Source organism: Chiloscyllium punctatum, chromosome 12, assembly GCF_047496795.1.
Source record: "Chiloscyllium punctatum isolate Juve2018m chromosome 12, sChiPun1.3, whole genome shotgun sequence".
Classification (NCBI taxonomy): domain Eukaryota; kingdom Metazoa; phylum Chordata; class Chondrichthyes; order Orectolobiformes; family Hemiscylliidae; genus Chiloscyllium; species Chiloscyllium punctatum.
The window spans coordinates 34,502,204-34,525,928 of NC_092750.1; the positions used below are offsets into that span (position 1 = coordinate 34,502,204).

Sequence of the window (23,725 nt, forward strand, 5' to 3'; positions counted from 1 at the left end):
CCAAACACAATTGCCAAGAATTTGTCATTTAAGGGAAGATTTTGGTGAGGGAACTTGAGGATAGACAAAAACAAAACTCAGAATCTACCAAGCATAGTCTACAAGGAAGAGATAGAAAATGGAGAAGACAAAGTACAAAAATAATTCATAACTCTGAAGTGTTAGTGCAGCAAGAAAGTCTATGTGAAATTTAACTCAATTAAGGTATAAATCAACTGTAAGACATTAGGACAATTATAGGTATATATTAAACATTTGAAAATTAAATATTTTAATAATTTGAAAGTACTGGTGAACCGTTCCTTTCGCAAATACCGTTGCTAACAACCATCCAAGAAAGAAAACAATAGTAATATTTAAAAGTAGATTTGGTGTAACAGTAAACAGCATTAATTAACACGAAAAAAAAACTCAGTACTTCCTTCACAACTCTGGTTGAATTATTTTAAATTCGGTTGACTTAAATACAGATTATTGTAGCCAGCCAGATTTATTCAGGTGTTGGGATTGCCCAGTTACGAGCAATAGAAACAACCCTTGCAGAATATTTCAGATGATTGTCATGAATTAATTCTTAACAAAGCACTGCATGTGAGTTATCAGCTAAGTTAAGTGATAGATATTTTTACATTTATCAGCTTAAAAAGTACTCATTTTGACAATTACAACTACAACATTTAAACGCATCTGGCTGGGTATATGCATTGGAAGGGTTGAGAGGAATAATAATAGCCAAATGCTGGCAAATGTGACTGGATATCTGGTCTGCACGGACGAGTTAGACCGAAGGGTCTGTTTCTGTGCCGTACAGCTCTATGTCTCTAAATACAGTTGTGAGGAAAATATCGTGAAAATACAAACAGCATGATTATCCCAGCACAGAAAGAACTTAGTTCCCAGATGATGCAGAATTCTTAAAAGTAAAGACACCAATTGGGGTAAAGTCATCTGTACAAGGGACGTTCTTTAATTCTGCCAATTACTTGGATCGGTCTAATACACGATTTTAATAATGGTAAGAGGGCCACATTGCATAACGTGACGCCGTGAGGCAGCATTTACCTCAGAGCCGACGGTTTGGTTTTCACAGTTTACCGCTTTGATAAACATTTTGAGGAAATGGACTCTGCATTTCAGATATGTTAAGCATATGTCACGGTATTAATGTCGTTTGCAGTTTAAAAAAAACACATGAAGGGATCACATGTGCGGACTTTGTACTGGGATGATGTCTACACCACGGAATTTCAACGGGTTTACCCCATAACCATGCAACTCAGACACAAAGTTGCACCGTTAACGCTTCATAAGGATCACACCTATTAATTAGACTTTTCCAAAGTGGAACTCACCACCAGGAGCTTGCTTCTACCAGGACCTGTTTGCAGCCCGATAAGAGAGTGGCAGTAACCAGCAGGTACCTCCAGGCCATGGCACTTTTCAAAGCTGAGTAAACCGCCCTTTGCACTGTCTCTCCTCCACCCTGCACAACATAAATCAGAAACCATACACATCAAGGAAGTCGATGAAAATAGGATAAGACGTTCTCAAGAATAATGACTGGTAACGCAGTCATGTTAAGTACCTTTAGGTGAAAAGATAGCTCCTTTTGTTCAAGTACCATTTCTAACCTTCATTGGCTGACCATCAATTACACTAACTCACGCACATCTGGGACAATTTACCAGATGTATCTGAATCATTGTCATTGGCGAACAGTTGCAGCCCGGACCAGATCAGTCTCAAGAACCACAATTTGAATATAACTTTGCTATTCTGCCTCAAGTGGGATATTCAGGGGCGCAACAGATAAACTGAACACAACAGATAGACTGAAGTGTAACCTAATCAGTGTTTTTTAGCTTAGCTTCTTCATTGAACCAAAATTGGACAAACCAAGATCTATGACTTTGGACGGTTAATGGCAATATTGAAAAGTCCATAGAAATGAACATTTGACGCTTTTTAACATCCTCTGACCTGTTGGCAAAGGCTGAATTCAACTAATCCTGCACAGGCCTGTTTCTGATAGTTTTGAAATATAGCCAAAGTAACCAAAGGAAAGGGGAGAAGTCTCCTTAATTATTCTCAACGGAGGTGATAATTTACGTGTAAATATTTGCCAAGAGGTGGTAACCCCTAGTTTGCGTTTGAGTATAAAAACGCAACAGATAATTATCGGAAGAAATGTGTCCATATTCTGAAGTGGCAGCCTCTAAAGTCGTTCTAATCTTCGGGAAGCAATACATATTAAACATTAGCGACTTTCAACGGTCCGTTTCCACATCTTGGTCCTAACAGATTCGATAGGCTATGAGAAATGGTCTAACATTACAGGGCAGTCTGAGCCTTCAGACAGGTTCATAGGCACAAGGAGTGAAACATATTCCCGTTTCGTGCAAGAAACATGACTGCTGTCAGGAAACAAAAAAAAACCGCTTGATTTTAGAGCAAGAGATCAAATAACTGGTTCTTTAAAGATAATTTTCTCTATTATTTACTGAAGCCATTGTACCGCCCTTTAAATATAGGAATACCAATCCAAGTCATATTTCCTCGACTTTATAATTCCTGACAAGCACAGAATTTTCGGGAAGGACGCCATCCGGCCCTTAGTAACTGCATTGATGACTGTAACCTCGAGCTAATGTCACTGTTGAGCTCTGATTGAGGATCTAACTAGATTTTTATTTTTGCAGGGCAGAAGTCGATGAATTACACATGAAAAACGGTTCTGTCACACCTCAATTCCGTTTCTACTTCCCAGCTTTGGCTAATTAAGTGGGACGGAAGACTTGAATTGACACCTCCACTGATACGGGATGTTTCCCCCGGGAAATAACACTTCGCCAACAGGTGGCAACTACTTAGGAAACCCGAACACGTTCTTCCGAACGATTTAAAACAAGTCAAATGTAGGAAAGCTCAGCCAGCATCACTTTCTATCCAGGTCAAGATTTACGTATGGAAAAAGAAATTCGTTTTCAGCAATGCAACTTCACGTTAAAAGGCAGAGATTGAAAAGTGATTATACCAAAAAGAAAGTTATTTTATTAACTTTGTAATGTGCACACACGTCACATCCTAGACACCCCACCACCACCCTCGATGTACAAGGAGAGAGCGGTATAGCAAGAACACGTCGATCTGAGGACCATCCTAGAGACCATGTTTCCTTTGCATGGAGAGAACATGATATTTAAATTCAAATCTAACCCCTCAACCTGAAAACTCGCAACAAGTATACATATTATTGCTGCGAATTAGTGTTATGTCCAGTCTTCACTTTTGGAAATATTAGGGGCTCAGCCTCACACAAGGAAGAGTTTCTGTTAACAGTCCTCTAAACCTCTCAGTCGAATCAACTGAATAAATCGTTACAGCTAAACTGTGTGCTTCCAATCCAAGGCATGCACCCGATCCAAAACTCAAACGTTACATCAAACGCAATTCTCTAAATGATTCCTTACATTTGGAAACGTTGAAACAAAAAAAAAGACTCACCCAAAATGAAGTTAAGCCAAAACTTGAAGGAGTTTGGTTTATTTAATAATTAGTTTATTCCCTGCACTTTGTCGACCTCCAGTTAACTGTCAAAGTATGAAATTTATAAAGTATTTTATTTTCTACAACGCCATGTAAATGCTTTCGTCACCAATGTTTAATCAAATCCGACCATAGGAACATCTGTTCTCTATGTTACCAAGCTGCGGTGTAGCTAACTTTTTTTTCAAGAAATCTTAAATAGAACTGCACCGCGCCCATAAATTAAAGACCCTTTCCATTTCCAACCTAGTTGGGTCCATATTTCCAATTTCAGACTGCAGTTCTACACCAGTTGCATAATTCGTCCTGCTGCTTTCTATTGGTGAAGCATGATAACAAATTGTTAGACATAAGTTTTCATCAGCCATTTACATATTCTAACATCTCATTCTACTTTTGACAGGCAGCCGAAAGATAATGTTTGGCAATTCTTCCCATCTCAGGACTGGACAAAATCACCTCCGTTTTGCAAGCACATTGAAACCTAAAGGGCTTTTCGCGAATACCTGGGTGACATTTAAAATGTTTGGGTTTCAACTAACACACTCCCACTAAGCAAACAAATGGACAGAAAGAGCAGTGAATTTTGCGATCCGCTTGCAAAGCAAAGCATTCAGATTGCTTGCCAGAACTGTGCATGCGGATATGATTGCATTGATCTACAAGTTGTACTGCTGGCGTGAAAATATGTATGAAAACTTGCTGCCAACCGACTAATAATGCTGAACCACCATGAAACGGTGACAGGGCAAGTTCAGCGAAAAACGAGGCTGTCGACTGGGAAGGGAATTAAGGTGGCTGGACTGAGCTAAAATATGAACACAAAGGTTTCGCTTTCAAATCAAACGTTTCAGATAGTCTTTTTCTCCACTGATGTCTAACAGTTACACTGGGATTTTGAGCAATGAAATTGGTTACAGTCAGTTTGCCTGTGTACCAACATGCTCAAAATTACTACGTTTCCAACAAACTAAAACATAACAGCACTTTGCCAATAGATTTTCATTCTACCAATGTCTAATGATTGATCTGGCACCTTTTAAATGTACCCATCAAGTGGCATAATATTGAAAATTAAGGTACTGCATCACTACCTCGCTTTTAAATGGGCGTCCAACTTCCAGCATCCCCGAAACACCCGACTTCAAATCAGCTTTCGGTTAACCCAAGAAAGATAGAGGCTGGATTTGTTTTACCATTACTAACATGAAACAGTCCACGGATCAAAAAAGGGTAACGCTATGCCCTTTATCCTTAGTTACAATACATCTGAAAATAGATGTATTAAAAATCTATGCAGCGGATTGGTCCGGTGTCCTCAACAGGTACTCTCTGAATATTTCTCAGCATTGAAGTTTTTTTTTAAGAATGGGGATCAGATGCTTTATTAACCTTCAATTACATACAAAGTTTATTGCCGTCCATTTTCGAGCAACTTCCAATTGGAAGAAATAGCAGTCTATTGTCTCAAATAAAACCTATCCAAGAAGAACATGTTGTAATTATCTCCATTAGATTCTGCACTGAGATAAGACTAAAGATGGTAATTTACGCACAAAAAAAAATAGAAATTTACACACCCACTTTTCAGATACTATTGGCAGTTAGTGAAGAGGCGACTACAGTGTGTGAATAGGTTTCTTTCTTATAAGAGGAAGGTTTTGGTATCCTCTGTGCAAAACACGTGGAAAGGTTATTAGTCAGTCAGATTGTTTTTCTTACGTTGTCATATTCACGTGATAAGATTATAAATTGAAGAAATTGAAATATTCACGATGTTAATATAGTCCTTGATGAAAAGGAACAGTGATTATAATATGGAATTGGATCAAAAATTAAAATTTTATCAAGAATTAATTGGGAGACAATGTTTTTCGTAGCAATTAATGTCTGCAATTTAAGCCAAAAGGCATGCAACATGATTCTGCATTTCGAGCTACTACCTGGTACATTGCCACAGAAAGCTCAGTTATTCCAATCTTGAGACGATCTTCGTTTTGAGGAACAAACTATACGCATCAACGTGTATCATAACAAACCCATCTGTAGTTACTAGGTGAAAACAAAGTTTCAAACGCTAGTTCTTGCTTCCAGTAAGAATTCAACGCTCTTGCGATAATTTACAAAAATGCTGAGTTTTAAACCAAAACAGCAACAAGCCTAGTCAATACAAACCCAATTCTGTTGGCCACACGAAAACTCCCATTGTAAATGGTGAGAGTAAGGAAAAGTGCGTTAAAATTAGAGGGCTGATGAATATCTGGATTATATCTAGTCACGTCAGATACATTTTTTATAAGGCAAATACAATACGCCTTTGTTGACAATAACGAAAATCGATGTGACCGTTTGAAATTAAAATAGGCTTGATGCTACGGGGGTGACTATTGCATCCCGTGGCCTCTATAGCCAAGTAGCCGACTCTTTTGAGAGTTACTTCTAACAACAAACCCATTCTGAAAAGCAATTGTTCTATGGGCAAATTGACCTTTTTTATATCAAAGAAGATATAAACTAATAAAATTATTAAGTATGAAACGAAATATTTTGCTTGGTGTCCACAGACAAGTTTGTGGCAACTGAGTTTAAAGACACTATTATGAAAAAAGAAAATTCACTTTCCCAAGGTCTTTAACTTTTTTTTAATGCGCGGTACGATTCACTTCAATTTCCCGAGTCTAAGCCAATTTATAAAACGTTCTATCGGTTCTGGGCTTTTTAAAAATGTTTTATCACTGAAATATTCAGACTGCAATCTGATACACTAACAGATGATAGGATTGTGTGGAGTCAACCGTCCTTCTACGACTGTTTGATGATAATCAATGTGAGATAAGTGCACTACCGCTAGCAGTCACAATATTTGTTTATATAAATTGCACTAAGTGCACTTAGTACATGTTAGGAGATCATCAAAAAGTTATGTAAATATCTTCCTAAGCAGAAATATTTAAACAGGAAACTGTTTCAGTCACATGGGTTGGGTGGAGATTGTACAGCATACTGTAATATACGTGAAAAACTCTTGACTTCTTAATTAGAGCTGGTGACAGAGCAAAATGAGAACAGAGATTGACTAGTTAAGATTCCGAACCAAGAATAATTTACACCTTCAAAAGCAGAACTACAGCACCTCATAAAGATACAGATTATTTCGATAAGCCAAACAATTTCATGTCCTCTTTCTGTTGCTGCTGTTCAGTTAGGAGTGATCTACACTTCTCCCATTCCCGTGACTTTTCTGTTCATTTACATGCTCTTAGAAAACAAATAGTAAGTTAGCTTTTCGCTGGAGGAAGTGGAGAATGCTTTTGTTTTAGGAGAAATGGAGAAGTGGGAAAAGAACTGACAGACAACCGTCCAAACTTCTGCACTGATTTTGTCCCAAGCATGATGAAGCACAGAGCGACTTTACTCGATATCCGCAACCTCACATCTATCACCTAGATGTCACAGCCTGGTCATTTATCATTAAACCTGTCTCCAGATACTCTTACTTATCTGGAAATTCCAATGTCCAAAGCCAAATTGAAAAGCAATATCAAAACCATCGTCTATGCTCGTAAGATATCAGGAAGCTAGAAGCACTCGGCTATTAGTTTATAACAAAGGATTCCAGCTCAATGCAGTTTACAGCCAGCGACTACTTTGCACAGCTCGGACAGATTGCTGCACCGCAAATAGCAGAGAGTGGATGGATGAGGTTTCCTCACAATGCGAACGTTACTTCCGTAATACGATTATATGATAACCATCAAAAAAAAAGAAAAGTGTGTTCATTGGGGGAAGGAGGGGAGTTAGACAGGAGCTTTACAAATAACATCCTGCGGGCTATTTTGTTGATTTGATTTTCCTACGGTCATTTATTTTTCACAATTACCGTCTGTTTTGAAAATAAACTGTCAGAAGAATTTGCATTCGATCTAAAACACTTTATCTATTTAATATGTTCAACCAACGCAGCAGATTTAACTCCCAACCACTTAGAAATCGGTGGCTGTGTGAATTGAAATTGGTTCCGAAACGTAGAAGTTAAATTCCAAACCCGCATCAACCACCCCATCCCCAACCCCCACCCCCGCCCACACACTCAAACTTCCCGTCAAAGTGGCATTAAAGGTATCTTCAAAATCAGCTTAGGGGTTAATGATTTCAGAAATCTTGTGTTCGACACATGGGGGCTCCCTCACCCCTCGAATGATCTAATGGGAGGGAGCCAGGGCACCTCCGAAAACAAAATATTGGGGGCAGTGAGGATATAGCTGTGAGACTTCGAAATAGTTTCCACTCGACGTGAACTGAAAGGTTTACCTGCCTGTGTTCGTCAAAATGGCGAACTGAATGCATTTGCTGCAATTCCAAAAATAACAATCGTTGTGGAATAGATTGAGTTGGTTTAAATTGATATACATCACACCTCTGAAACGGAGGTAGCTTTTTTTATATAGAAATCTGTAAGTTTATTGCTCCTCACTCTTTCCATAGCATACCGCAGTCAGTTTCGACAGGAGCGTCTGTCCAGGTGTTTTAGAAAGCCCTTGAATCATTTGATGTTTTCCACATCTAAGCTATTTCTCGCAAATAAAATTCCAGAAATAGTCATCGGTTGACTTATTTGGACTGCTCAGTGTAAGTTAAGGATTCGGGCTGCGATTAGAAAAAAAAGTCAAGCGTCTAGTATTATAATAGGCCAGGGCACTCATCTTCATTAAAATGAATATGTAAAATGATGGAACTTCGCAAGTAATTAATCGTTAGCAAGAAATACAGCATTGATTTGTTAATCTTAAGACATCTTCTGGAGAAGTTTAGTCTCAGCTATTGAGTTCCTACGAACAAAAACAATACCACTTATTTGACGAGTCGTTTGCAATTTGTTTTCTAACTTCTAGAGTTGAGGTGGGGGGTTGCTGGAGGAAGACAAGGTAGCCAGCACCACCAAAAAAAATCTCAAACACAAGAGTTCATCGTCCCCAATAACACTCACTTCCTCACGCTCCCCCAACAGCAGAGAGCCTGCCACTTCTAGTAAAGTTTTCCAGAACATGCAGACACTGACATGTACCCTCCTGCAAAGGTAGGAACCTTGTACGCCAGGCTCTCATCTCCCCGCCCCCAAGAGAGTGCCTCCTTCTCTTCGGAGAGTTTAGAATCAGAAGCCAATTATACGACGTTATTTCAGCGACTATTATTTCTGCTCAAGGCAGACAGTCTATTGATTCCAATTACAGCCATCGCCCCCCCCCCCCCCCCCCCCCCCACCACCCCATTCCCCTCACAATCAACAGGAATAACAACTTATTGTTTCAGGCCCAGGTTTGAAACTGCGCCATAATAAGACCCCCTTTTCCCCTATCCAAGGGCATCTTTTTCTAAACACACTTCCCTGTCCGATGCCTGGACCCCTTCTAATTTCAGAGAATTCGCTTCTACCCCTCCGATCCCATTAAGTCGGCCGGTTGAACTATTCAGGGAGATTTTTTTTAAAAAAGGGTCGCGTCAAGGCAAACTGTAATAATGCAAGACTTCCTCTGAATATAAAAATATGTAAGTTGGCCTGCAACTGTATGTAAAGCTGGGGAAAGGGAGAGAAAACCCTGCCCCACGACACTATTTCCGTTCGTTGTGCTTAAAGGCATCAGCAGAAAGTTCGTGATCATCCGGAACTGCAAACGCAGTCCCAATTGTTCTCCAAAGTATAGTCTGCCGCTTGCAAAGCACTGTCAACCGTTCTGCTTAGGGTCACCTACTGCTTGAGTGCTTTGAAATAATGGTGCTATCTTCCAGCTAAAAGTGGAATTCGAGCCATACCATGTGTGCAAACTAAGAAAATCCGGCATCTTAATCTTCGCAGTTCTTTCCAAATGATGATGTTACCGGGTAGCCGTGCGAGTGGAGATTCTCCGGCACTGCCAATCCACTAGCTTCAAATGGCCCAAATTTCACTTTCATTTGCACGCTTGAAGTTTGATGCTGCTGAAAATTTCGGGCCTTAGGTTTGTCAACTTTTGTTTTTATATACGGGGACAATCAGCTTTGATTTGTCATTCTGTGACGGAGCCCTGAAACATATTCTTTCAGAAGCTGGCCCTGCCCGGGTCAGTAAACACTACTTTGAGGTTAACAAGCCTTCAACTGGACGACTCTATTTTCTTTGGCACTCCATTAAAATTGTGAATTTAGCAGGTTGTAAATCAAATCATATTCGTTATAGTCACGGATTGTTGCTTTTCTCCCCCCCCCCCCCCCCCCCGCAGCAGTGTGCACGGTGAAAAAACCAGGAATCATTACATGGGAACAACTTCCTGTGGTTGTATTTTTCCACATTCTCGAAGTGGCAGTTCAGCAAACTGACATGGGGCCACTTAAGTGTGATTTAAAATCACCCCTTTGACTTCAACGGTGATGTCTAACGGAAATCAAAATATTTATTTGCACTACGTTATTGGTGTACAAAACCTCGGCATTATTTTGTTCACTGTGACATTTTTAAAAACTGTGATATAGTTTTTTTATTAGCTCCCTTTGGCTGTTCAGCTCGAGCTATGCGTCTTTAAAGAGATTAACCTGAGTTATTTGTTTGGAATGAAACAGACGCTCGAAGGGTCGGTCACTCCACACTAGATGGAGCTACACACCGTTTGGGAAAATACAGTTAGTTACACAGAATTTAGAAAGGATATGTTTGTAATATTTTTACGAATTAAAAGTAATTGTGCACATCGGTGTTTTTTTCATGTCATAAATATCCCGGGGGGTGGGGGGGGGGGCGCGGTGGGGAAGGGCCATATTCACACGGTGTGGGCAGAAATACCTGCACTACCGTCTGAGACAATGTGCATGTTCACCCAAACTGGGGCCACTTCTTGACTTCAGTAATGTCATTGTTATTACATTCCTGTCATGTACAACAGTTAGCATTCAAATAGAGAACCATGGAGATGGTGAGCTCGGAGAAGCTTCAAAGAAACGTTTTAGATGGCATAATAAATCGCAATCTGCCTGGGTGCAATTTATAAACGCCACTTCGTGTAAGGAACAGACTCTGCAGTCTTTACACAGTGCCCAAGTTTAAAAAAATACAATGTTCCCGTCTAAACCTAAGAGCCGATACATACTTGTAGCGACTAATGATAGTTTACTACTGCATCCGATGGTAGAAGTGGTCATGATTCGCACAGCTACCGCACGCTTGTGTTAAAGGTTATTAAGAGCACAGTTCCTTTATAAGAGAACACACTGTACATCTTCGCTTTTTTAAAAAAACCACGAACGATCCTGCAGCCTCATGGCAGACCTACCCCCATACTTCTTTGGCAAAGCGGTCACCAAGTAATCCAAGTTTACAGTATCAAGCAGGTAACTCCTCTGCGGTGATCTGGTGCTTAAGATCTTGATCCCTCCCGCCAAAGCATGAAACGGGTTAGGCACGGGATGTCCTTGGCGTGAGGGCTCCGAGGATCAACACGATGAAAATTGGCTTTCAGACTGAATTATTGAAACCTGGCTCAGCGAGTTAAGCGTCTCAACCGCATTCCCTTTCTTAACTGATCCAAGTGGAGAATATCACCACTATTTCCCCTCCAAGGGATGAGGGCTATTGACATCAATGTCCATCTGCAATAGAAATAATTAGTGCTTCTAACAAACTGTGGGCGTGATGTGCGGAAACACTTTGGAAGGAATAAAATATTCAGGAACAAAATGCCTTTGGCCAGATCGTCAGCAATAAACTGGGAGTGCTTTCCCCAGCAGAACCCCCCCTGCCCCCGCACTCCCTCTCTCTCTCTGTCTTCTGATCTCCGCTGGCACTGGGTTCAAACGGGCAAGATTTCCTTCTCCCAGTCTCGAATCAAGTTTTCGGTCCGTCCTCGGGTTGGGATTTTGCAGCAGCCCACACAGCGTCCGGAGCTGTTAGAGAGCGGAGTCCGCAGACCCTGAGCGGTCCCACACACATGGTTCAAAAGTCCTGGCTGACATTCTGAAGGCTGTGGGCAGAAGCCGGCGCTTTGCGGAGTTGGGTGATCTGGTCTCTAGACAGCCCCAGCGCCCCCCTCTCTCTCTCTCTCTCTCTCTCTCCTTCCCCTCCCCTGCTTGCAGTATTTCCTGAGCTCCTCTGTGCGGCTCAGCCTTCAGGTTTTATATACAATCCACTGGCGTCCGCAACCACAGCAGATCCAGGCTGGGCGATCCACACAGGATCATGATCCACAAGAAGCTCCGTGCTCTGTGCTCCAGCGCCTGGATCTCACCTGTCCTCCCTCTCACCCTCCACCCTCCCCCCCTCCCCCCCCCTTCCCACCCCCTCCCCTCACTCCCTCCACTCTCTCCTCCTCAACTCGGAGCCCTGGCTCCTCCCGCGGGCAAGCGGGTCGACCAGCCGCGCATGCGCCGCTCCCTCCCCAGCCCCAGCTTGAAAGCTGACTGTCCTGTTCCCCACCATCCAGGGGAACCCCCCCCTCGCCATTTCACACAGACTGTTCGACCCACTCACAACCCATTGGCAACTTATGGCTCATGCTTTTTGTTCCACCTAAAACCAGAAGCGATTTATAACTGAACAACAAGACTCACAGCACCGACAGGAGGATAGATTTCCACACCATTACAACTGAGTGTAAACCATGAACCTACAATTAAAGTGTTAGCTGCGAATGGCCTAAGAAAGAATGTTAGTGCTGACTTTTTATTTTAATCTTTTTTAAAATTTTATTTTACAAAGTCATTTGCAATCGTGGGTTTATATTTCTGGTGCAAGGGTCCTCATTACACGGGCAATAGAAGACTATGGAGAATACATAAATTTGAAGAGTGCAAGTTTGTATCTTGCTGTATATTTGCGTGTAACGTATATCTACCGATATTAATTGATATTTGCATCAAGTTCGAGAGATTGATATGATCTGATTTATCCATCAGCGAGGCAATTAGATAAACAAAGAGCCCTTTCCAATGCCCCGGGAGCATAAAATACGAAGCAACTGAAGGGGGCCAACGAGAAATGTGAAAACAGTCAGACTGCGCTTTCTTTTTTTTGGGGGGGGGGGGGCGGGAAGAGCTGGTGGGCCGGATGCTGGCCATCCTACCCATGAGATGTTGTATCATCTCGACCTTGCATCGAAGTTTACAACTGTCCAGCCTGTTCAAGTATCGTAATGTGTCCACACATATACACACACACTCCCAAATGTAGCTGCTTCGATTTCACTCGGGGAAAGATAGGACAACAACAGAAAGAGCCCCTGAGTTTATTATCGGTTTTGTTTTTATTTTCCTGAAGAGAAGAAAGTTTGATTGGATAGTGAAAGGCAGAGCGAAGGGAAACGCAAACTGCCCGCCTCACGGGCTTTCCCAACAACATCCAGCAAAGGTTCACAAAACGCCAGTGAAGTTAATAATGAAAAAGAAAAACAGATTGTTTTTTTTTAAAACGCTGCTTTCGGAGGAGTGTCGGCCTACACATCAAGTGAAGGATTCCATACAGACGTTACAGAAATCCCGACCAGAATCGTTTCCTATAACCAACTCCAATATTAACGCCACGGAATCGTTGGTTTCCTGGTGATCTCTTGATTGGAATAGTCTCTGCCTCATCCTCTAGCCGCTCTCACTGCAGTTCAGTTCCGAACCTTGCTCCAATGCTGTAATTAAAGGCGATCTTACGTCCGGAAAGGGTGGGGAGACACACAGAGGGAGGAATCGCTGCGGTATTTTATACTCCCAGGCTAACATTTTCGTGTTTTCAGCAATAGCATATTACAAAGATCATCTGTTGCACTAAATAGAAGTTTCCCATCTAACTAACGGTTTTAATGGCTGCTAGAGATCTGTTCACCTCAAGAAAACTAAAGGGGACAACCGTTCAGCTGATACTCGGATCTAACCACCTCCCCCCTCCCTCCCCCCTTCATTATTTTGTTTCGCCAAATCCAACTTTTCACGGCATTCCACTTAATTGCGGGATCCACTAAAATCAGCCGGGATCTGCAAAACAGAGTTCATGGAAAATGCGGACAATTGCTCGAAACCAGACGGTGATCATTGCAGGAAAAAGTGCTGGGCTCGCAAACAACACCGGGAGATCGAGCCATTTCGTAACCGCGAGGGAGTGAAATCCAAATCATTATTCACCATCTAACGCATATTTGTCTAGAGAATGTCTATCAAACCCTTCAGTTGCTGCTTTTACAGTGTGTAAAACTCTGAAGTCGGGGTTTTTTATTTGCTTCACTTTTGCAGCTGGGGATTGGAATAGCTGTTCCGAATGGTGGGGCAGAGTTTGTGTGTGTTTAATTGCCGCTCAGGATCTACTGAAGGAACGGGCGGGGCTGGGGGCTCACTTAAAACTCGAGAGAGAGCCCTTTCCTGCGGCCACTCATCCCAACAAGCACACGGGTCCGCTGCGGGATTCCCGTTAACCAGGGGTGGGCTCCACAGGAGACTCATTCACAAACTGATACCCCTTCTCCCAATATCCCCCACTCCCCTCCTCCCACGATGTTCCCTAACCCCAACTCTCATTTAGTGGTGGGTCAGGGATTCAAGAGGAACCATGGTCAGGATTTGCTAGTGGCCTCCCAGTGGATCCCTCACTATCTGCCGCTCTATGCCGACCTGAAGGTACCCATGGGCAGCAGGTGGCTGCAGAAAAACACCCTTCTGCCCTTGCTTCTGACCCCCTCTCTCCCCCCTACTATTACAACTTTCAAGCCACAACTGGCGTTCACTCGCCTTTCACCTCTGGGTGTGTGATGGGCATATCCTGGATGTCTGGTAAGTGCTTCACTAACACTGGGCACTCCTGTTGGTGCTGGGTGACATGAAGAGTTGCCAACTTCTGATTGACCAGCAGCTCCCAGAATATAGAGCATTTGCGCTAGTGACCCTAGTCATTGGTGGCTACTTAAATACCTGAATCGTACTGAGTTCCCTCAGCTCTCTCCCACAGAATTGACATGTGTTCCCCATTAGTCTTCTGACCAGTAGACAGGACACCCCTTAGTCTGACAAAACTCCAGCCTTTAACATTACTCATCCCAGAAGGGATAAAATTGCTGCCTGAATCAGTGCATATACATACTGTTGTTTAGTAAATGATTCACAATAGCCTGCTTATTAATTTCTCTTTCAATGTAATATATTGTGTGACAAGCTGACCAGAGTTTTGGTGGCACTATTATGTGGCGATGGAACACACTACACATTTCAATAACATAGTACCCACATTAGGCAAAAGTGAGGATTGCAGATGCTGGAAACCAGAGTCTAGATCAGAGTGGTGCTGGAAAATCACAGCAGGTCAGGCAGCATCTGAGGAGCAGGAAAATCAACATTTCAGGCAAAAGCCCTTCATCAGTACCCACATTAGCCAATAAAAGGCTTGAGGCCTTTTCAGACTCTGGAAAAGAAATACCAACAACTTATATTTGCATAATGCCTTTAACATAATTAAACATCCCAAGGTGGTTCACCAGAGCATTATAAAACAAACCATAAAGCACAGGAGCCAAAGTAGGCCATTCTGCCCATTGAGTCTGCTCCATCATTCAATGAGATCATGCCTCATCTGATAATCCTCCTCCACTTTTCTGCCTTTTCCCCAGGAGCCTTGATTCACTGACTGATCAAAAGTGTCTTTCTCAGCTCAATGACATTAATTCACATGAACAGATACTAAATCAGATGACCAAAAGCTTGTTTAGAGAGGTAGGTTTCATGAAGTGCTTTACAGGACGAAAACAGAGAGGCAGAAATATGTAGGAAGCGAATTCCACAGCTTAGGGCCAGGATAGTTGAAGGACTGGCCACCAATGGTGGAGAAACTCTAATTGGGAATGTATGAAAGACCAGCAATCACATAACTTCAATAACTCTTGGCACTTACAAATCAATCTCCATACAATAGAAAAGGCAAAGAAAACCACATTGGGATTTCATAAAGGCAAAGACAATAAGAAAAGTTCAGAAGTTATTGTGGTGCACAGTTACTCATTCTAAAATGTGTTTTGTGCAACTTGAATTGTCTAAATCCATTAAAATAAGAGGCATAATGAAAACACTCAAATTTCACTCAAAATTCCACAGATAGAAGTTAAAAGAATGTTCACAATAAATGTGAAATTAGACCAGGTACAGCCCCCAAAATGTTTTGTATCATAATCCAATTTAATGTAATCTTTGAAATAGCAAATAGATTAACAGCAGAGTGACATTTTACTTACTAATTTTGCAATCCTAATTGCAAGATGCAGGACTGCATTGCAATGGTTACCCAACAACTCTTTCCCTGATGGCAGGTTTATCCAAAGTTTTCTTATTGTAGGATCCAGTTATTTTTATGACTGTTCACTTGCTTTCAGCAATTTCTGTATTTAGACTTCTAAATATCTCTCCTCAACCATAGTTCCAATCTTTCATCATTTAGAAAATCCTTTGATCTATTGTTGATATATCCTAAGTAGATGACTTCATGCTTTGCCACACCATTTGTCATAATTTTACACATTCATTATATCTATCAATGCCTCTTGGCTACTTTCTGTTTCAATCTACTCTAGTTGCCATGTGGCTTAATTTAATGTCATCATGAACAAAGATAACAGCTCCCAATTCCTTTATCCAAGTCTCTTGTGAATATAATGATAACCCCAGTACCGACCACTGGGGAGACCACCTGTCACACCTTCTCATCAAGTTTTCCCTCTAAGCATCTACATTTGTTGCTATATATTTTTTCATGACCATTTAGCATTATGACTGCTGTGGAAGAGATTGCTTGTAACCATAATGGAGAAGTAATTAGGAGGATGGGAGATAAATAGGACAGGCCAAACTGGACTTGTACGGAGGATATACTGCCATGCCAAACCTTGCCTCCATTCTGGGAGATGTCTCATACAATAAACAGGGAGACAAAACTGTCCAGTTGTAAGAGGCATTCCCAAAGCCAAATGTTTGAGGTGCAGTGTGCAATGACTCACATATTATAAATGTATAGTGTTATTTAGAGAAGAGCAGAAAGTTATTTCAGTGTCTCACTCTCAGAACTCTTCCTTTAGCTACAGCCCCAAAAAATTAGGGAATTCGTTTTATGTCAAATTACTGTTTGTGGGATCCTGCTGTGTACAAAATTGTTTGCTAAATTTTCCTGCTGAAGAACAACTACTCAATTTCAATTAAATTTATTACATGAAGAATTTTGGAATGTTTTGATTAGTTGTGATAAACACTAAATAAATAAGATCCTGCTCTGTATATGGGATTAACAGTAATAAAACAAGGCTGGAACTGTTTTTTCTTAATATTTTATTCTCAGACCTTTGAGGGTTGGCTCTGTTGGCCTCATTCCTGTTCCTGGAACTCTTTGATTTCCTTAATTCTTCTGTGTTGTAACTGTGTGAAACACATTTCCGCACTATTTGCTTTGCCATTTGCTGATGATCCCACTAGCAAGGTTGTGCTGGATTACTTTTCAGAAGACTAATCAATTGCCTGTGCGAGCAACATGTTCAGTCAATAAAGATATTTTCAATTATTTTTCCAACATAACCTTCAGAGTATTTTGCCATCCAAATCTTATTTGATCTCTTTATGCTTTTCGTCATCCAACCTAGTGACCGTATATTTGAGGTCGGAAAATTTTCGGCCCAACCAATCTACAGTTAAGGGCAATCTATCTATTTGCCTCTTGAAAAATAACATGTTTTCTTTGCTCATCTGTTCCCCAGATGTGTTGCCTAGTCAGACAGGAAGGAGTCTGGTAAATGTCAAACAAAGCAATGAATGTCATACATTGACACCTGCCATAACTGTGTCCCTTCTCCAAGACCACTAGGAATGCATTACAGATGCAATGTCCATCCTCAATACTGAGCTATGAGAAAGTACCTGGGATAATATGTAGTTTGTTGAAAAATTTCCAAAAGATTTATAATATTACAGATATTAAAATCATATTTTTTGGCAGCAAGATTATTCCAAAGAAACTATGGCACAAAGGAAGTTAATTGCCATGAAGCATTCTGCTTGAGACTTAATGAATTATGGGAACTAAAGAACGATGGGAGGCCATTTGGCCCACATCTGTCATCATCAGCTCTTCAAATTTGTCCATCTACTCTAGTTCCATTTCCCTGACTTTTCTCTCATTCAGTTCCTTTCAAAGATGTTGGATTAGTTGTCTGAATATCCCTTTATTAATATTTACTCTTAATTAAATTACTTACATTAGTCAAGCACATCATATTCTTTTTGAAATTCATATTGACTGGGCTCAATCAGCTTAATCCTTTCTAAGCATTCATTCACTTTATTATGGACTCCATTTCTAAATGGCAGTAGTAAGAATGCTCATTAGTGTGAGCAAGTCTCACTAATTAGTTTTGAGCATCAGGAAACTGTGACTACTGCTCCTGATTTTCTGTCTATTCAGAAGACGAATGCATGTTGCCCTTTCTGCATTCGGTATTCAGAAAGTTGTTTCTTAGAAATTTGCCAATATCCACGATAGGTAATGTGAAATAGCTTCTCAACATTTTCTCTTTTTAAATACTATGCCATATTTTCTGAGTTCAGACCTTCTGTACAATCTGTATTTCCAAAACAAATTGGAAAATCCTGATTAAAAGGAGTAAAATTATGCTGAATTGAGGGCAGAGAACAAAGCCGGGTCATTTAGTCAGACAAGATTGCGCTGGTGTTTTTATTCCTTACCTTTAATGTACTTGTCTAATATCTTTTTGAAAGAGTCTAATCTATTTATCTCAATCATTCTTTGTGGTAGTGAGACTCATATTCTAAAGTGTTTCCCTGTATTCTTCATTATTTTGCTCTTCTGCACTATTTAGTTTCTTAATTTCTAAGATATTAAGTGATAGAGTCATTGAGATGTACAGCATGGAAACAGACCCTTCGGTCCAACCCGTCCATGCCGACCAGATATCCCAACCCAATCTTGTCCCATTTGCCAGCACCCGGCCCATATCCCTCCAAACACTTCCTACTCATATACCCTTCCAAATGCCTCTTAAATGCTGTAATTGTACCAGCCTCCACCACATCCTCTGGCAGCTCATTCCATACACATACCACCCTCTGCGTGAAAAAGTTGCTCCTTAGGTCTCTTTTATATCTTTCCCCTCTCACCCTAAACCTATGCCCTCCAGTTCTGGACTCCCCCACCCCAGGGAAAAGACTTTGTCTATCTATCCTATCCATGCCCCTCATAATTTTGTAAACTTCTATAAGGTCACCCCTCAGCCTCCGAAGCTCCAGGGAAAACAGCCCCAGCCTGTTCAGCCTCTCCAAATAGCTCAAATTCTCCAACCCTGGCAACATCCTTATAAATCTTTTCTGAACCCTTTCAAGTTTCACAACATCTTTCTGATAGGAAGGAGACCAGAATTGCACGCAATATTCCAACAGTGGCCTAACCAATGTCCTGTACAGCTGCGACATGACCTCCTAACTCCTGTACTCAATACTCTGACCAATAAAGGAAAGCATACCAAACGCCTTCTTCACTATCCTATCTACCTGCGACTCCACTTTCAAGGAGCTATGAACCTGCACTCCAAGGTCTCTAGGACCTTACCATTAAGTGTATAAGTCCTGCTAAGATTTGCTTTCCCAAAATGCAGCACCTCGCATTTTTCTGAATTAAACTCCATCTGCCACCTCTCAGCCCATTGGCCCATCTGGTCCAGATCTTGTTGTAACCTGAGGTAACCCTCTTCGCTGTCCACTACACCTCCAATTTTGGTGTTATCTGCAACTGTACCTCCTATGCTCGCATCCAAATCATTTATGTAAATGAGAAAAAGTCGAGGACCCAGCACCGATCCTTGTGGCACTCCACTGGTCACAGGCCTCCAGTCTGAAAAACAACCCTCCACCACCACACTCTGTCTTCTACCTTTGAGCCAGTTCTGTATCCAAATTGCTAGTTCTCCTTGTATTCCATGAGATCTAACCTTTTAATCTGTCTCCCATGGGGAACCTTGTTGAATGCCTTACTGAAGTCCATATAGATCACATCTACTGCTCTGTCCTCATCAATCTTTGTTACTTCTTCAAAAAACTCAATAAAGCTGGTGAGACATGATTTCCCATGCACAAAGCCATGTTGACTATCCCTAATCAGTCCTTGCCTTTCCAAATACATGCACATCCTGTCCCTCAGGATTCCCTCCAACAACTTGCCCACCACTGAGGTCAGGCTCACCGGTCTATAGTTCCCTGGCTTGTCTTTACCGCCCTTCTTAAACAGTGGCACCACATTTGCCTACCTCCAATCTTCTGGCACCTCACCTGTGACTATCGATGATACAAATATCTCAGCAAGAGGCCCAGCAATCACTTCTCTAGTTTCCCACAGAGTTCTCGGGTACATCTGATCCGGTCCTGGGGATTTATCCACCTTTAACCTTTTCAAGTCATCCAGCACTTCCTCCTCTGTTATGTGGACATTTTGCAAGATGTCACCATTTATTTCCCTACAGTCTATATCTTCCATATCCTTTTCCACAGTAAATACTGATGCAAGATGTTCATTTAGTATCTCCCCCATTTTCTGTGGTTCTTTTTCCAAACAAAGCCCATTGTGTCACATTTAACTGGGAGTAAAAAATTTTAAAGGAGTCTAAATTACATCGGCAAAAATGAAATTTATGACAGAAATGTGTGAGAACATTTTCCAGGGGTCTACCTTGATGTAGGGGCATCTTTCTTGACAGTGGTGCCCTGAGTTCCTCGCTCGGCAAAAGCAAGTATTTAGTCCAGGAGGATTAGAGGTTGTTAAATGCCTTTTTACTGGTCCAACTCATCTCATTAATATTCAGCTTCCAGATGCACCAATAAACCTCGATATGGAAACCAGAGCAGGTACCTGGTGAATTCTGTTTGTTGCTTATTCCGAAGGGTATCTATGTTGGACACCAGCACCAATAAATCAAAGCATGTTTGATGGACACCAGCCACACACCTTACATTTAGTATCAGTGGTATCTGCTATGTGCTGACCATTAAGAACCTTCATGGCACATCTCCAATCCATTTACGGTACAATTTTATACTGCAATGTTCACCTTGCATTGCACCAGCAAATTACTTTGTAATGTGTCAGTAAGGAAATGTTTCACCCAGCTCATTAACTGGACCACGCTGCATCTCTGGGCTATTTGTTTGCTGTGCCTTTAGCACTTATTCTGTCCAGATGCTTACAGCAGCTCTGCCTTGCCTCACTTTTGTGCACTTTCCCATCAGCCAGAGTGACCAGTCTCATATTACTTCCATTCTGCCATGCTGTTTTACTCAGACACAAAGGAAGGAAGCTTGTTATAGTTGTCAGCAGATTTCCGTCAAGTCAGAAGGGATAGGCTTCACTCAGGTGTTCCTGGCACAGTAAAGCAAGGGCAGCTTCCAATTGCAGGTAAGGGGCTTGAAAATGATCAGTTAGCCTATCACAGCGGTCAGAGTTAGGATGCTGTACACACAAGGGATGAGGAGCCCTGTCTTATATGTCAGGGACAAATGCCAGGAACTGTACAGCTCCAGACTGATAGTTCTTGTCTGGGCACACAGTGAGCATTTAAATGACATATGTGCAAATGATGCTTGTCAATTCTGGATATCATGGTAATATTGAGTTGTTTCAGGAGTGGTGCATGGTAAAATGGAGCTGGAATTGGACAAAAGCAGTGCTATAAATGAAGGATAGGTAGTTAACAAGGTGGGTTTGGTTAGATTAGATTAGATTATTTTATTAGACCTTGGACCAAATATCTCTCCAAAAAACCTGATTCAATTTATCTCTTGGTATTCCTAGACTTGCTACCCCTGGTCCTTTACTCTTCAACAAATATGCCGACCCTGAATTCTCACTACTCTACCTTTAAAAGGTTCCCATTTTAAGACTTATCTGCGAGTAGCTGTTACCAATCTAAGTTTGCCAGCTCCTGCATAATGAAATTGACTCAGCCTTATCCCAATTTAGACATTTAAAATCTTCACTTATCTCTTTCTACAATGACGTTGAAACATTGAGTTGTGGTCATTATTCCCAAAATGTTTGCCCACTGACACTTCAACCAGTTGACTAGCTTCATTACCTAAGTCCAGCACTGGCCCATCCCTAGTAGGACCACCTATATGATGGCATAAAAGATTTGCTTGGATGATCTTTAAAAGTTCCACATTGCCTAATAATTTCACACTAAGGCAATCCCAGTTATTGTTAGGAAAGTTGAAATCCCCTACTATAACCCTATTCCTGTCATACAAGCCTGTGATTTGCCTGCATATTTGCTCTTCTCTTTTCCTCTGATGGTTGGATGGCCTGTAGTATAATCCCAGCAAAGTGATTGCCCCATTATCATTTCTAACCTCTATTCAAATGGCTTCATGTTGATAGCCTTGCAAGATATATCTCTCTCATTACTGTTGTGATGGTCTCCCTTATTAATAATGTAATGACTGCACCTCTATCACACTTGAAACCTCTATATCCTAGAATATTGAGCTGCCAGTTCTTCCCCTCTTTCTAATCCCTCCTTTACGAGACTGATGACAGGACTGACATACGGGGATAGACTGAATATAGCTAGGATTATAATTCTAACAGGATTCACCTGAGTAGATGTAGGGAGGATGTTCTCAATCACTGTGGAGTCCAGAACCAGGCGTCACAGTCTAAGCATAAATGGTTGGCCTTTTAGGACAGAGATGAGGGAGAATTTCTTCACCCAGACCACCGGTGATATTTTCTGACACAGGAAACCATTGAGGCCAAACTATTAAGGCTTTTCAAGAGAGAAGTAGTCACAGTTCTTAGGGCTAAAGAGATCAAAGGATATGGGGCGAAAGTGGGAACAGAGCACTGAGTTGGATGATCATCCAAGTTCATAGTGAATGGCAGAGCAAGCTGAAGGGGCAGAATAGCCTACTCCTGCCTCTATATTACTACTCTCAAAGATGCTGAAACCTGGCAACTGCAGACCTATCAGCTTAAAATCAGATTTAAAAAACAATGAGAAAACTACAGATGCAGGAAATCAGAAATTGCTGGAAAATCTCAGCAGGTCTGCAAGCATCTGTGGAGAAAAGTCAGAGTTAACTCTGATTTCTCTCTACAGATGCTATCTGACCTGCTGAGATTTTCCAGCAATTTCTGTTTTTGCTTTTGGCTTAACATCAGCTCTGGGGTAGTTGGTGCTGCCCAGGGGTTGGGATTGGTGGATGGAGGAAGGTACAGATGGGTGGTGGTAACATTTATGGGTAGCAGTCCAGGACAAAATTAGTTGAGGTTTGGAAATGTTTGGACTAATTAAATAAAGTCAACACAGGTTTGTTAAAGACATTTTACTGCATTTATCAAATTCTTTGATAATGCAGCTGAATGGATTAGCAAAGATAGTATAATTGATGATATTTATGAATTTTTGAAAGCAGTTTGACAGGTTTTTCACTTAATAGACCTGTTAGCAAAGTTGAATGATAAATTTAAGAGCAGTGGAAACAGTTCAAATTTGGATAAGGGACAGAGAGCAGAGTTTGGTGGTGAATTAGTGCCTTTCATGCCAGAATGGGGTGGGGCATTATTGATAGACAGTTTGGTTCCTTGCATTAGGAACATTGCTTTCATGTTAGGGACCTGGACTTGGGTACAAAGAACACAATTTCAAAGTTTACAGATGCCACAAAATGTAGAAATGTAATTGACAATGAGAATGCAGAAACAGGCTCTGCTTAAGTGGAACAGAGTCAACATCATCCATGAAAAAAAAACAGTTACTGTTTAAAGTCAAGTATGTTTACTTTTGGGAATTTCGAGTTAGTCTCTTTATTAAAGCTTAAATGTAACACAAAGGTGCATAAAGTTATCTTGATAGAAAAATTGTGGAGAAGCATTATATATTAAATAGTTCAATTTTGATGGAGATACAGGAGGAGAGAGACTTTAGGGTGTATGTACAGAAATCTTTGAACGTGGTCAGACAAATTGAGCAGGCTGCTAAAAATAGGTGGGAATTTTGGCTTAATTGATAGAGAAACTGAATAATTTGAAAGAACTTATGCCAAACTTTAATAAAACACTTGTTAAGCCTCAGCATGAGCATTGTGTTCAATTTTGGGCACTGTAAGAAGGATATCAAAGCATGAGAAAGTGTTCAGAAGATACTAA

General features: G+C 41.2%; 1 protein-coding gene across 1 annotated transcript in view; it reads right to left on the bottom strand.

The window, feature by feature from the left end:
• The window catches only part of wnt5a (wingless-type MMTV integration site family, member 5a), a 28,426-nt gene extending 16,618 nt beyond the window's left edge, over positions 1-11,808 (bottom strand). Inside the window, exons 1-2 of the mRNA XM_072582311.1 lie at positions 10,848-11,808; positions 1,353-1,483 (exon numbers count right to left, since the gene is read on the bottom strand). Of these exons, the coding sequence (XP_072438412.1) occupies positions 1,353-1,483; positions 10,848-10,853 (137 nt within the window). The 5' untranslated portion in view covers positions 10,854-11,808. The remainder of the gene's footprint in view (positions 1-1,352; positions 1,484-10,847) is intronic.
• Positions 11,809-23,725: the final 11,917 nt, after the last annotated feature.